The sequence below is a fragment of the Leopardus geoffroyi genome, chromosome B4 (genome assembly GCF_018350155.1).
Source record: "Leopardus geoffroyi isolate Oge1 chromosome B4, O.geoffroyi_Oge1_pat1.0, whole genome shotgun sequence".
In the NCBI taxonomy this organism is placed as follows: domain Eukaryota; kingdom Metazoa; phylum Chordata; class Mammalia; order Carnivora; family Felidae; genus Leopardus; species Leopardus geoffroyi.
Window position 1 is genome coordinate 39,393,272 of NC_059341.1, and position 16,609 is coordinate 39,409,880.

The following is a 16,609-nucleotide window of genomic DNA, read 5'->3' on the forward strand; positions in this document are numbered from 1 at the left end:
TTGAATGAAAATTGTTCTGCAGCCATCATACCTGACAATGTAACATTTAATTACGATAACGCAAGAAATCTGAAATACCTCTCTCGTAACTTTTTCAGCTCCACGTCTCTTTCACCAATCAGTTCTGAGATACTAACAAAGTAATTATGTTCCAAATTTAGAAGAGTTTCAGAGGCCGGAGAATGGATTAGGTCATGGTATACATCTGCAAAATCTTCATCCCAGCTGGGCTCTTCAGGCCTTGCATGCTCTAATGTGGTCTACAAGATGATACACAGACATTTATGATACGGTAAATCATACGCACATAAATCATGATACAGTATTTTTATTTAATACACTCTAGGTACATATAATATGATTCCATTTTTGTACATCAGACAAGGATAGAAAGACCTATTTATGTATGTGCATATATGGGTTATATAGGATTATTTTAGTATACAAAAAATATGGGAAGATAAAAACTAAGTTGTAATAGCAGTTACCTGGAGGCAGGGATGAGGAGGGGGTGCTAACATGGAGGAAGGGATAGGAGGTACCCACGATGGAAAAAAAACTAAGGATGCTATGATCTCATTTCTGTAAAACCACACACACACACACACACACACACACACACACACACATACACACGAAGGGATGATGAGCAAAACGCTAATGGTGGCAATTTCGCAAGAGTGGCATTTCCGATAATCTTTACTTATATTATAATGTATTATATATTATATATATATATATATAATGTAATTATAATCAGAAAAAACTCATTATAAATAATACATTGCTAAAAAAGGATATACATTTGGAAAATGAGGTTATGTATGTAGTCACCTATTTAGTGATGCAATGACTCTGAAAACCCAATTCATGCATAGGATTTTATATCAAGATAAACATATTCGATTTCCTTATTTTGACCTTTTCTAGTATTTTAGTATTCTTCCTAAAATGTAAGCATGCTCAAGAGCACCTAGGTGGCTCAGTTGGTTGCGTGTCCGACTTCAGCTCAGGTCATGATCTCACGGTTTGTGAGTTCAAGCCCCGCATCGGGCTCTGTGCTGACAGCTCAGAGCCTGGAGTCTGCTTCAGATTCTGTGTCCCCCCCGCCTCTGCCCCTCCTCCACTTGAGCTCTGTCTCTCAAAAATAAATAAATGTTAAAAAAAAAAAAAAACTTAAAAAAATGTAAGCATGCTTTTAAGATTAGGAAAACAGCAATCAAAATGATAAGGGACCAAGTAAACACTGATAAACAAGAAAAACAGAAACAAGGAGAGGCAAAATGGGGATACCCTCAGCACATGCACAGATACATCCAGGGAAGTATACACACAAATCCAGGGAGGTACAGATGCCTGTCCCAGGGACCTGTGGATATGTCAACACATCAGACAGATACAGCGCTTTATAGGTGAGAAAACTAGCTGATCAGTCCCTTGTCAAAGATCATACAATTTAATGGCAAAGGTGGAAATAACACAAAGAATTCAATATTTTTTCCTTTATTGATCTTTGTAGACAGACACCTGTGAAAAAAGAACAATCTGAATTCTTCCCTTTTCTTACCAATATTAAAAACTAATCAATGACATAACTCCAAGTAATAAATTACCTAAAATAGAACAAATGGACAAATCTCAGAGACAGGTATCTTGAATCCAGTCAATCAATATGTAAAGTTTTCCCCCTTGTTTTCTTTCACCTATATTTCAATCAATTGCCAGATCACGAGGGAAGAATTTAAGGTGACTAAAACATGGATTTCATCTGTTCTAATGACTCTGAAAACTTGAAAGCACATTCCGATAACTGCTGTAGGAATTATAACCAGCCCACATGACTTAAGCTCCATTCAAAATTCACTTCAAGTTCAGGCTAAAATTTTGTAGAAAGGAGCTAGTGAGAGATCGTAGGGATCTGTTTGCCCATACATAATACCGGACATCCAGTCACCCCACTAACCAGATTGGTTACTACAATAACTGGCAACATCAATTTAAAAATCGGCCTAGAGCAAGCCTTATGAATAGGCAGAAACTACCTACATGAGAAACACTAAACAGAGTTTTCCCTTAACCTAACTCATAACACTCCCTCAGGAGAGACCATACTAGAAAGGGAACTGTGACAGGTGAAGGGAATGGGGCACTGAGGAAAGGCCTACAGAGAGAAAACTAATGTCCCGGCCATTATTTCTCCACTTCCACCTTCCCACATAAAACTTTGGTGGTGAGTTCACAGACTTCCTCTCATTTCCACCTCCTGTCATCAACCTGAGTCACTTGGATGTCCACGTGGATAACCCAACCCAATGCCCTGCCTTCTTACTTCCCTGAATCCTTGTCTTTACTCAGTCCTCCGCCATTGTCTAACCACTGTCTTGCCAAAATCCTCAACTACCTTGACTCATGGTCTTTCTCTTGCCCACCTAACAAAACTCTAATCTTATTCCTCTTCTCTATGCCTGCAGTTGGGCTATAGAATGCTGCAGCAGAAAAAATACAAAACTGTAAAGTTTATGGTGGCAGACTGGTGTCAGTCTAATTTTTCCCTTCAATGATGCAATGCTATCTTTCTCTGGTCAGTTCTGTCCTCAAACATCCAACTATGTTATCAGTTCCCCACCTCATCTACAAGTGGTCTGTCCTTATTATTTCCCAGATAAAGCAGAAGCAGTTAGAAGAGAATGTCCTCAACTTCCTGCTACCAAAGTAGTACAATTTTCAGAATCTATGTCCACCCTTTCCTTCCTCCTTTCTGCCATAACAGAAGGGTCCCTCTTCCCAGTTAAGATTAACTCTCTACTTGAGTTCTGAATTCTGTACCTTCTAGACTTCCTCTCTGCCACCGTAAATAAATCTTGGACCCTGTGCTCTCATTTTGCAAATGCCTTGTCTCTCTTCTCCATGCAAACAAGCTTCTTGAGTTATCTATTTCCACACTTCCACACATTCTTAAAGTCACTGAAATCTAGTTTTGGCCCCCACCAATCCATTGAAACTGATCTTGCCACAGATAAGATTACCTGATAAACCCAATGGATATTTTTGAGTCTTTTTCTTACTATATTTTCTTGGCAGAATCTGACACTACTGACCATTCCCTCCTTCTTGGCACCTCTCTTTTCTCAACTTTCATGAAACCATAATCTTCTGTCTTCCTTCCACTTCCTAGGCCAGTTCCTCTCTTTCCTTTGCAGGTTCTTCTTCTGCCGTTCATTCTCAAGTGTTAGTGTCTTCATTTACTTGTATATTCACCCATCTTTTTTTTTTTTCTTCCATCCATCTACCCCATCTATCCAACCCATACCAAAGCCCTGTTCTTTTCAGAGACTGGGCTAGGTACCAGAGTTATAATAGAGAAAAAACTAAACATTTCCAAGTGGCTATCCATAAGTAAGAGATATAGATAAGTCAATAGATAATTATAATACAGGGTTTCATCGGGATTCTGTGCAGGCATCTACTCTTCTCATTCTACACAGTCACCTTGAACAATTTCATTCCTTCTATGACTTCAAAATTCATCTATGTACAAGTGACTCCAAAACCTTTATCTCCAATCCAATAATCTTTCCTGAGTGCCAGGTGTAGATAGCTAAGTGCTTATGAGACATCTCCACATGGATGTCTTGTAAGCACTTCACATGTAATAGATATGAAACTGAAGCCATCACTTTTATGCCAAACCTTGCTTCTCAAGTGAAGGGAGCCACTCTTCTACTGTTCCTCCAGTTGTCCAAGCCAGAAATCTGGGCCAAGTGATCTTTTATCTTTCAAGTCTCAGCTTAAATGTTACCTCCTTAGAGAGGAGATCTCTAACCCCATACAAACAGGTCCTCCCATCCCACTTCTCCCCCTCCTCCTATGATGGTACCCTATTTATTTCCTTTATTACATGTTTATGATTATAATTTATATACTTGTTTATTAACTGTCTTCTTCACTACCATTAGTGAAGGTAATACGGACCAGATTTGTTCTTTTGATAGATCTTCAATGCCTAGCACAGGATCCACAACAGTATTTGTTGAATAAACAAATGCATGAATGAAAAGTCATTTGTTATCTTCTCTTCAACTCCATTACTGCTATTCCAGACAAAGCTTTCATCATTTCTTCCCTAAATACAATAGTCTTCCAACTTATTCCAATTTTTCCCCTAGCAGTATAAATTCTTTACACTAATGCACTGAACTGATGTTCCTGAAGTGCAAATATGATCATCTCACTCTGCTAAACTCTTTCAAAGCTGCTCATTACCTTTAGCATAAAGACAAAACTCAAGGAAGGGGACTGTCCTCTCCCAAGGCGCCCCTGAGATTGATACTGAGCCCTGGGGCTGGCTCCCTCCCCCACAGGCAGCAGCTCCAGTCTGCAGAAAGTCGAGCAACCCTGAAAACTCTGATATTCACTCCTAAGGCTATTTGCAAAGTAGACACTGGCTCTCTCTGTATTTTTTGTTTCCCAGTCTGTGGTCCAGGGAGGTTTTTCTCTTGTCCAAATACAATCCCACACTGCCACAGCCTCTCTTTCTCTTCCTTTTGTTTCTCTACCAAAGGGGTTCCCCCGCTCCTCTGTGCCTACACTGCCTGTTTTATGTCTCCCAATTCACAAATACACACCTCTGTCCTGCCAGGCTGTCTCTTTCCACCTGTGGATATTTTTCTGTCGCTCTATAGCCTGGTATTCCAAGTGTTCTGACCTCAATACGGCTGTGTTTGAGTTGAGGGTTGAGGGACATTCCGACCCCACTCTCTCCACCATCTTGACTCACACCCAAATTGGCAAAGAAGAAGTCAAACTTCCAGTTTTCACAGGTGACATGATACTCTACATGGAAAACCCAAAAGACAACAAAAAACTGCTAGAACTGATACATGAATTCAGCAAAGTTACAGGATATAAAATTAACGTACAGAAATCAGTTGCATTTCTATACACCAATAATGAAGCAACAGAAAGAGATATCAAGGAATTGAACCCATTTACAATTGCACCAAGAACCATAAAATACCTAGGAATAAACCTAACCAATGAGGTAAAAGATATGTGTGCTGAAAACTACAGGAAGCTTATGAAAGAAATTGAAAAAGACACAAAGAAGTGTAAAAACATTCCATACTCATGGACTGGAAGAACAAATATTGTTAAAATATCAATACTACCAAAAGCAATATACACATGCAATGCAATCCCAATCAAAATAGCACCAGCATTCTTCACAGAGCTAGAACAAACAATCCTAAAATCTGTATGGAACCACAAAAGACCCCAAATAGCCAAAGCAATGTTGAAAAAGAAAACCAAAGCTGGAGGCATCATAATTCTGGACTTCAAGCTATATTACAGAGCTGTTATTATCAAGACAGTATGGTATTGGCACAAAAACAGACTCACAGACCAATGAAATAGAATAGAGAACCGATAATTCGAACCACAAATATATGGCCAACTAATCTTTGACAAAGCAGGAAAGAGTATCCACTAGAAAAAAGACAAGTCTCTTTGCAAATGGTGCTGGGAGAACTGGACAGCAACATGCAGAAGAAATGAACCTGGACCACTTTCTTACACCATACACAAAAACAAATTCAAAATGGATGAAAGACCTAAATGTGAGACAGGAAACAAAATTCTGGAAAACAGGCAACAACCTCTTTGACCTCAGCCACAGCAACCTCTCACCTGACACATCTCCAAAGGCAGGGGAAATAAAAGCAAAAACAATTGGGACCTCATCAAGATAAAAAGCTTCTGCACAGTGAAGGAAAAAAAATCAACAAAAATAAGAGGCAACCAATGGAATGGGAGAAAATATTTGCAAATGACATATTGGATAAAGGGTTGTATCAAAAATCTGTAAAGAACTTACCAAACTCAACACCCAAAAAACAAATAATCCAGTGAAGAAATGGGCAGGAGACATGAATAGACACTTTTCCAAAGAAGACATCCAAATGGCCAACAGACACATGAAAAGATGCTCAACATTGCTTATTATCAGGGAAATACAAATCAAAACCACACTGAGATACCATCTCACACTGGTCAGAGTGGCTAAAATGAACAACTCAGGAAACAACAGATGTTGGTGAGGATGTGAAAAAACAGGAACCCTCTTGCACTGTTGATGGGAATGCAAACTGGTGCAGCCAGTCTGGAAAACAGTGTGGAGGTTCCTCAAAAAATTAAAAATAGAATTACCCTACAACCCAGCAACAGCACTACTAGGAATTTATCCAAAGGATACAGGAGCGCTGATTTGTGGAGGCCTATGTACCCCAATGTTTACAGCAGCACTTTCAACAATAGCCATATTATGGAAAGAGCCCAAATGTCCATCAACTGATGAATGGATAAAGATGGGGTATAATACAATGGAATACTACTTGGCAATGAAAAAGAATGAAATCTTGCCATTTGCAACAACGTGGATGGAACTGGTATTATGCTAAGTAAAGCTAATGAGTCAGCTAATGAGTCAGTCAGAAAAAGACAGATATCATGTTTTCACTCATATGTGGAATTTGAGAAACTTAATAGAAGACCATAGAGGAAGGGAAGGAAAAATAAGTTACAAACAGAAAGGGAGGCAAACCATAAGAGATTTTTGAATATAGAAGACAAACTGAGGGTTGATGGGGGTGGGGAGTTGGGGGGCGGGGAAAATGGATGATGGGCATTGAGGAGGGCATTGTTGGGATAAGCACTGGGTGTTGTATATAAGTGATGAATCATGGGAATCTAGTCCCGAAGCCAAGACTACACTGTATACATGGTATGTTAACTAACTTGACAATAAATTATTAAAAAAAAAAAGACAAAACTCAAGATGTCTTGTAAGACTCTTTCCTAGCCATTCTGAACTTCTTTCAGTTTTTCTTTAAAAAAAATTAAAAAATATTTTTTTGAACATTTATTTATTTTTGAGAGACAGAGCATGAGCAGGGGAGGGGCAGAGAGAGAGAGACACAATCTGGAGCAGGATCCAGGCTCTGAGCTGTCAGTATAGAGCCCAATGTAGGGCTTGAACTCATGAACTGAGAGATCATGACCTGAGTTGAAGTTGGACACTTAACTGACTGAGCTACCCAAGCGCCTGCCCACCCCCCTTTTTTTTTAATGTTTATGGCGGGGGGGGGGGGGCATGAGCAGGGGAAGGGCAGAGAGAAGAGACACAGAATCTGATACAGGCTCCAGGCTCCAAGCTGTCAGCACAGAACCTGATGTGGAGCTCGAACCCATGAACCGTGATAACGTGACCCGAGCCGAAGTTGGATGCTCAACTGACTTAGCCACCTAGGTGCCCCTCTTTCAGTTTTTTTAATGTGCCATGGGCTCTCTCACCTCCAGGACTTTATGTTTTACCTTCTACCCAGGACATTCTTTCTCCACTCTCCCACCATATACCTTTCACCCGCCTATTTCTAACTAATCTTTCAGGTCTTAACTCAGTTTCTCTTTCCTGTGGGAAGCTTTCCTGAAGTTCTGTAGACTAAAATAGGTGTACCTGCTTTGTGCTTTCCTCACACTCTGACCCCTACCGTAGCACTTAATATATTCCACTCCTTTTAATTTTACATATCTATCTGGCTGCTGTCAGCCTGTAAACTCTATGAAGGTAAGAATTGTGTCTATGTCTATTTTGTTTTTGCTAACCCCAAGTGCCTAACACAGTATCTGATATCTAACAGATGCTCAGTACACATTTGATGAATGGATGAATACAAAGAGACTTAAGAAGAGAATACTGAAATGGAAGATAGGGCACCACCAAAAATAGCCAACTGTACAATTTTGTCAACAGTTTGCTCTGTTTGGCTTTCCTGATCTATCCAGGCTTACTTCCCATTATTTAAAAAATTAATGCAATAGCAAAAGATGCTGCAGTGATTAGGAAAAACAATATAATAAGATGTTTGGAGGCTGGAAGAACAAGATGACCAGCAACTAATCCTGACAGTAGATACGAAAAGGAAACAAAGAAAATAGAATTACTGTACAAAGTAGGACTTACAGTCACACACACTTTGGTAGACCATCAGAACCTCCTCTACCAGGTAAGTACATATGAAAGCACAGCTGTGTTATCAGGGGCAATGGTCCCCACTGTGAAAATTCCTTTTATAACAGCAGCATGTTCAGTACATCTGTGCTGTGATAGGACACACAGTCCTCTCTTGCAGCAATGCCTCATGGTATTCCCTACAGGGAATTACTTACATTTATAATGATGACTCAGAGTCAACAAGAAGTTAGAGCTGAATTTTATATACTGTGCTTAAGAAAGCACAAGGAAATGTGTACTACGTTTTTTATTAAAAATTTTTTTAAGTTTGTTTTTTTAGTAATCTCTACACCCAAAATGGGCCTCAAACTCATGACCATGAGATCAAAAGTCACATGCTCTACCGATTGAGCCCACCAGGCACCCTTGTACTACATTTTTTAAAGATCTTTGTCAAAAGGTGGTTAATGTAAAAGTCTCATGACTTAAATATCTCCACAACTGAAATATCTAGTAAATCCATTCACAGTAAATGCAGTTCATTACTTCATAAACCAAAGTAACTGGTATTACCATAAACATTTGGCCATTTTATCTCTTTATTGATGGTCCAGTTATTCTTCTCAGGTTAATGAAATAGTGTTTACCCATATATGACAGAGATGCATTAGCCCCCTTCTGTCCCATCCTCTACTCCATTCTGCTTCCACTATCAGAGTCACGCTGTGATCCTTCTGGTCTCCACAGTACCAAGGCTTCTAACCTCTGCAGGCCCTTTGGCAATCTGCAACATAGTTCCCCTTTCATTTTCAGTTCCTTCTTTTTCCTTGCTGATACCCACATTTCTTGAGCTTGTATTGAGCTGTTCGGCTTATAATTTTCACAGCTAGTGACAGCCCAAATACATCCAGTGGGTATAACAATATTTGGGTCTTCTCACTTTCCTGTCAATACTTCCTTTTTTTTTCTTCTTTTTTTACTGTTAGAATTAGCTTCTTTTCTCTATCTTTCCTTAATTCTTTAAAAACAGGGGCACCTGGGTGGCTCAGTCAGTTAAGCATCCTACTTTGGCTCAGGTCATGATCTCACAGTTCGTGGGTTTGAGCCCCGTGGTCAGGCTCTGTGCTGGCAGCTCAGAGCCTGGAGCCTGCTTCACACTGTGTCTCTCTCTCTCACTCTGCTCCTTCCCTGCTCACACACTCTCTCTCTCAAAAATAAACATAAAAAAATTAAAATTAAAATTAAAAAATCAAAACAAACAAGCAACTATACTTCTGGAAGTTTGGCATTGCTAGAAAGCTGAACTCTGTATAACAAGAGGTGCTAGGTATCTACTCAGTTTGCACAGGGGGAGAACAGAGTACTTGCTCAGTTGAGGCTTGTTGATTTTAATTCAATGTAAATCTGAACTCTTGTGATTAAATCAGTCAGTATAAACTGTTCTTATTTTGTTATATTAATATTACTGTTGTTATGATCATTCACCTGGAAGATAGTCAAATTCCTGTTTTTAGAATGGCTAATGTGCAGAAGAATAAGATTAAACCATAAATTAGTAAATATGGTAATTTTTAAAAATAATAATATAAATTTCAGGGCACCGAAGTGGCTCAGTCGGTTAAGTGTCTGACTCTCAATTTCAGTTCAGGTCAGGATCTCACAGTTCATGGCACTGAGCCCTGCCTCAGGCTCCACGTTGATAGCACAGAGCCTGCTTAGGATTCTCTCTCTCCCTCTCTGCCCCTCCACCGATCATGCTCTCTCCCTCTCTCTCAAAATAAATAAGAATAAACTTTAAAAAAATAGTAAGATAAACTTCAACACATAAGCCCTATTGACTCACCATTGGGAAGTTTTCTCTTTAGTTACACAAAATCAGGGATAGAAGAGGATCTGCTTCCAGATTTTGTATCAAACCAATAGTAATCCTAGTGGAGAGACTGACTGCTTTCTTCAAGAACTCTTGACCACTCATTCCTCCCCTAACTTCCACACATGCTCTCACAGTATTTATCCTAACACTGACTGCACAGTGTTATAGGCTAGAGATTTCTTTGTCTCTTCTTACTAGATTGTAAGCTCCTTGAAGGCAAAGACTTATCCTCAGCTGTGTACCCAACACATTTCAGACATACAAAAAATACAGCTTGAACAAGTTTACTGGGATTACTTTTTTTATTTCTTTTTTTTCCTTAAAATTTTTTAAAAAATGTTTATCTTTTTTTGAGAGAGAGAGAGACAGAGAGACAGAGAGAGAGAGAGAGAGAGAAAGAGAGAGAGAGAAAGAGAGCATGCAAGCGAGGGAGAGGCAGAGAGAGAGGGTCACATAACCTGAAGCAGGCTCCAGGCTCCAAGCTGTCAGCACAGAGCCCGATGCGGGGCTTGGACCCACAAACTGCAAGATCATGACCTAAGTTGAAGTTGGACACTTAACTGACTGAGCCACCCAAGCGCCCCGAAATTATTCTCTAAAAAAAATTTTTTTTAATGTTTATTTATTTTTGAGACAGAGAGACAGAGTGTGGAGGAGGGGCAGAAAGGGAGGGAGACACAGAATCTGAAACAGGCTCCAGGCTCTTAACTGTCAGCATAGAGTCCAACGTGGGACTCGAACTCACAAACAATGAGATCATGATCTCAGCTGAAGCTGGACACCCAACTGACTGAGCCGCCCAGGCACCCCCAGAATTACTCTTTTAATACATCTTACAGCTTTATCCTTTCATCAGCAGAAAGATTAGGTTTCTTTAAATAATACTTATTACATGCATATCTTTTTTTTTTTTTATTTAAAAAAAAATTTTTTTTAACGTTTATTTATTTTTGAGACAGAGAGAGACAGAGCATGAACGGGGGAGGGTCAGAGAGAGAGAGGGAGACACAGAATCTGAAACAGGCTCCAGGCTCTGAGCTGTCAGCACAGAGCCCAACACGGGGCTTGAACTCACAAACCGCAAGATCATGACCTGAGCCGAAGTCGGACACTTAACCGACTGAGCCACCCAGGTGCCCCTGCATATGTTTTTTTAATGGAACAATTCTTAACATTTAAAATAATACATGTAAATAGCGTCATCTTTTAAGTAAACTAGGACACCATAATGGGCATGAAGCAAACTGGTTTGAGTAACAAAACATGACCCCATAAAACTGATTTTCAAATTCTCATAGACCACATTACTTACACTGGGATGTAATTCACTCATTATACTTTACAATTATTGAATTTATCTGTATACATAGTTCTGTTTCTGGCTCTCTAACTAAAACAGAAATTTCATTTTGTGTCTGCCTTGTGCACTGTTTTATGTCTGATAGCTGGCACAGCACCTGGCATAGGGTAGGTTCTCAACATACTATACCTCATCAACTCCAAGGTGCATATGTTTTCACATTACCACTCTCAGAAATCAGAATGCATCTTGCACTGATGGTATGTTGTTACCCTATCATAGTGTAAGTGGTCCTGGTGTTCTTTCTCAGTAGTAAAGAAGATAATAGTGCGTGCTATGATCCGTGGCATCTTAAAACTTTATGAAAATAAGATATATTATTTAAATGGAAAATGATGATGTTATGTAACACAACAGTGAGGATAAATGAAAAGACAAAAGTAAATCAAAGCTAAAAAAAAAAAAAAAGTAAATCAAAGCTTAAAATGAGCTACCCCTGTCAGTTTAAGGTTGCCAGATAAAATACAGGTTACCTCTGTTAAATTAGAATTTCAGATAAGCAAAGAATAAATTTTACTGTAAGTATGTTCCATATATTAGTGGGATATACTTATACTAAAACATAATTCATTCTTTGAGATTCTGATTTAACTGGGTGCCCTATATTTTTTTAAATTTATTCTTTTAAAATTTACAAGTTGGCATATAGCGCAACAATGATTTCAGGAGTAGATTCCTTAACGCCCCTTACCCATTTAGCCCATCCCCCCTCCCACAACCCCTCCAGTAACCCTGTTTGTTTCTCCATATTTAAGAGTGTCTTATGTTTTGTCCCCCTCCTTGTTTTTATATTATTTTTGCTTCTCTTCCCTTATATTCATCTGTTTTGTATCTTAAATTCCTCATACAAGTGAAGTCATATGGTATTTGTCTCTCTCTAATTTTGCTTAGCATAATACCCTCTAGTTCCATCCAAGTAGTTGCAAATGGCAAGATTTCATTCTTTTTCACTGCCATGTAATACTCCATTACACATATATACCACATCTTCTTTATCCATTCATCCATCTATGAACATGTGAGTGCCCTGTATTTTTAATCACTAACTCTGCCAACCCTGTGCTGGTTAGAAACACAAAAGTAGTTCCTCTTTTACAAAGGCATTACATAAAGTATTGTGTCGTAAGTGCTCACCTGATACAGAAAAGAGGCACATGACCATCAATTTATATTGTACATTATGAAATAAAGTGTTGTATGTAGAGATAAAAGGATTCTACAATTGTTTCAGTATTACTTTAGCAATTTAATAATCTTCATCAAAGTCCAGATAATCCCTGAAATTTGCAATCTGATCTATTTTCTCACCTCAGCATAAGCTTTGGCCCACGTACTGGCCAGCTGATGTAAATCAACTTCACCTGATTTCACAGCTTCCAGGGATGCTTCAGCATCTCTATCATAATCTCTGAGGGATTCTTCTTCTATAAACTGGCTCAGAGCTTCTTTTAAGTCTGCAACATGGACAAAAAATACCAACATAAGCAAAATCCAGACATGAACAGGGAACATTTTACTTGGTTAGGTGTTCCAACATGAAATTTTCTTTTATCAAGCTTGCATCTGAAACCAAGCAGGTAAAAACATATAAAGGAAAATCTACAGATTTTGAGGGTCTGAAGGCTACTGTATTTAAATGAAAAACATTTATATCGTATATAGTTATATTATTTGAAAGAGAAATTGAATGATTAGTATATTAAAACTAATTTAATTGGGATGATCTGTAATTTCAATTTTATTTATTTTTGTTTTATTTTTTATTTATTTTTACTTTTTGTAATTTCAATTTTAGAGACACTACTTAGAGATAATATAATGGAAACGGAACAGGGATAGAAATCAGGATACCTGTGTTCTGGTCTTGACTCTGTCATTATGTTTGTAACTGTAGACCAGTGGTTCTCAATTTTTAGCATGCATCAGAATTCCCTGGAGGGCTTACTGAAATAGATTGCTGCATGCCACCCCCAGAGTGTCTGATTCTACAAGGAGGGGTGAGGCCCAAGAATGTGCATTTGTAACAAGGTTCCAGGTGATGCTGTAGATTCTGATCAGGGAACAGCTTTTGAGAACTACTGCCTTAGGCAAACAATTTAACATTTCAATGCACCAGATTCCTTATTTGTACAATGAGACTGTGCTAGATAGTTCCTAGGTTTCCTTTTAAGTCTAACTTTTCATGATTCAACATATTCTCAATTTAAAATTTTTTCCTCATCTGTGAGATAGAACACAGACCTTTTAAAATGGTTTAATACCGATGGCTATGGGATTAATTTAGGTAAGTACAAATTATTCAAAGATTAGTATATCTTCTCTCCCATGACATCTCAGCAACTGAGGACCAGATCATTAAAAGGGCAATGCATTTGGGAATACAGTTCTATATCATAATCAGGGATAGCTGAAATGAATCCACCCAACTAAATTAAGATGTTAAGCATTCTAACCCAGACTTTGTAACTGAGTTTTCATTATATTATTTTTTTTAATTAAGAAAAAATGTTTAATGTTTTATTTTTGACAGAAATAGAGAGGGAGAGAGAGAGCAAGCAAGGAGAGGCACAGAGAGAGAGGGAGACACAGAATCTGAAGCAGGCTCAGGCTCCACACTGTCAGCACAGAGCCCGACGTGGGGCTTTATTAACTCATGAACCCTGAGATCATGACCTAAGCCGAAGTCGGATGCTTAACTGACTGAGCTACACAGGTGCCCCTTAATTTTTTTAAATATTTATTTATTTTAGAGAGAGAGAAACATGGCATGAGCAGGGGAGGGGCAGAGACAGAAGGAGACACAGAATCTGAAGCAGGCTCCAGGCTCTGAGCTGTTAGCACAGAGCCCGATGAGGGGCCTGAACTCACCAACTGCAAGATCATGACCTGAGATCATGACCTGAGCCAAAGCTGGACACTCAACAGACTGAACCATCCAGACACCCCTGTAAATTAATTTTTATACTAAACTGCCTTTTAAACAACTCAAGGGGTACAGAAAAAAACAATAAAACAAAGATCTGGGGAATATTCTTATTCTTGGAAGCAGTTAAACACTTCATATTTTATTGCGGTTTCAAGCTTCTCAGGCTTATTCTTTCTAATATGAAATGTCAAAGGAAAGAGATAATAGGAAAATAAAGTTGTATTACAAAATTCAGTCCTCACCTTTTTCTATAAAGCATGGTAAACTGTGAAGCAGCATCAGACGTCCATGTAAATGACTCGCATTCTCTTGAACAGGAAATTTGAGAGGTACCCTCAGTTCTAAGCATTGAGTTCCTACTTTGAATTTATACACAAATTCCCTCTCTCTGTTGTAGACTTTTTCTCTGGTTTTCTTCATCTTCTTTCGCAGGGTTTCTATAGAACAAACAAACCAAAATCCATCAGATTGTAAATCACAAAAATCATGTTTCATTACATCGTACTACCTCTAAGAAAATATTCCACCACTCACTGATTATGTTTGTGTGACTTGGAGCTTATTATTCTAGGTTTTCCTACCTTTATTCCTGCATTTTCATCTTCATGAAGAAAATGATGTTTCTTTTTTTTTTTTTTTAAGGAAAAAAGCTCCTTTTAAACTTCACTTAGGGGGAAAAAAACATTATGCCAATAAAGTATTTTTCATTCTGAGGCAGGGTTCTCAAGAATAAGGGAAGAACATGGAGAGAAGAGCAGAGAAGATGCTTAGAAAGAGATGAATGGGTAGACAGAGAGCTTATGAAACAATGGGGAATACCAAGTCAAAGAAATAGATCAGGGACTAAGAAGTGATCTTGAAGATCTTAGATATGTGATCTTATTGGACATAGAAGAAAGACGGTGTTGGAAAGATTTCCATGTAGAAAAGACATACAAAAAAAAAAAAAAGTACAGGATATCCCAAAAGGCAAACTGGACACTTTTCAAAAAGAAGAAAATCTGGCCAAAAAGAGTAAGAATCAACACCAATTAAAGATTTATTTATCAGCCTCCTTACTAGGCTCCCTATCTCTAGGCTATTCACCATCAGAACAATTTTCACACTATCTCTATGCTAAAGTTACATAATTTTTCCAAAGCACCTATCTGATTGTGTTGCTCATCTGCTTAACACCCTTTGATCATATTCTATTGCTTTCAGGATAAAATTCAAACTCCTTGGGGCGCCTGGGTAGCTCACTCGGGGAGCGGCTCTTAGTTTTCGCTCAGATCATGATCTCCCTGTTCCCAGGATCAAGCCCTACCACCCAAGGGTTCTCTGCTGATAGCGAGGACCCTGCTTGGGATTCTTTCTCCCCCCTCTCTCTACTCCTACTCCACTCGCATGGTCGCTCTCAAAATAAATAATTACATTTAAAAATGCAAACTCCTTAATCCAGTTTACCATGTCTCTGCTTATATCTCCAGACTTTTTCTCCCAGCACCTGTACCCCTCCTCACCAACACACAAATTCACAATTTTCCAGTCAACTGAACTCCTTTCAATACTAAACCTCTCCTTTCACCTCCAACCTTTTTGAAGTGGAAAAAGTGACACCAGAGCACTCTTACCGCTTTTCTTTCCTTGGATAACAACTACTCATTCTTCAGATCTCATCTTAGGCACTGAGGAGGATTTTAATTCGTAGATTATAAGGATTAATCTAACAATAAATACGAAGCATCTGATAAACAGGATGATCAGCAGATGAAAACTAGTAATAATAAAAGAAATTCTTCACAAGCATGTTAATAAAAAAAAAAAAACACAGGTTGCTAACTGAATACACACGATGAAGACAAAGAGTAAAGGAACACTGTAGCAGGGAACTGAAAGTTACAGAAATAGGTTTACGGCCTAATCTTATTTAAATTCAACATTTTCGGTAAACAAAAACCATTAGCTCTGGTATCAATCGGCTCAACATTTAAACTTATTATGTTTCAACAAACCGATAATTTAGTTCTCTCTCCTCACTTAAAAAAATTTTTTTAAATCAGGGGTGAAACTAAGGAAGGCTTCCGAGGCAAAACTGAGATGGGAAAATGTGGGCTGGACCGAACTCCTGCCGCCAGAGTGGAGGTTCTGAGGCTCAAATTAGGGAAAAGAAGGGGTAGGCTGTGGGCATCAGAAGCTCCAGAGGAGTAAGGAAAACACCCTCTTCATTAGCCGCTTTCAGTCTGAACGCTTTCCGTCCCTCGCTCTTTGTCTGGGCTCACCTACCGTAGTGCCTAAGTCCCGAGCAGTCCACACACCGGAGATATCAACGAGCTGGCGCGCCGGCAACATCAGCTGACTCACAGACCTGTTTTTACAGCCAGCAGATCTGCATGAGCAGATTCGTCCATACCTTTTCCTCTTCCTCGACGCTCTATAGAAAATTCCAGGTCTAAGTGC

General features: G+C 38.8%; 1 protein-coding gene across 2 annotated transcripts in view; it reads right to left on the reverse strand.

Annotated features, from left to right (window-relative positions):
• Positions 1-16,549, reverse strand: part of CB4H12orf4 (chromosome B4 C12orf4 homolog) — a 46,549-nt gene extending 30,000 nt beyond the window's left edge. For both annotated transcript variants that reach the window (XM_045462910.1, XM_045462909.1), the window contains exons 1-4: positions 16,436-16,549; positions 14,413-14,607; positions 12,553-12,698; positions 79-260 (exon numbers count right to left, since the gene is read on the reverse strand). In XM_045462910.1, the coding sequence (XP_045318866.1) occupies positions 79-260; positions 12,553-12,698; positions 14,413-14,590 (506 nt within the window). In that variant the 5' untranslated portion in view covers positions 14,591-14,607; positions 16,436-16,549. The remainder of the gene's footprint in view (positions 1-78; positions 261-12,552; positions 12,699-14,412; positions 14,608-16,435) is intronic.
• Between the last annotated feature and the right edge of the window lie 60 nt (positions 16,550-16,609).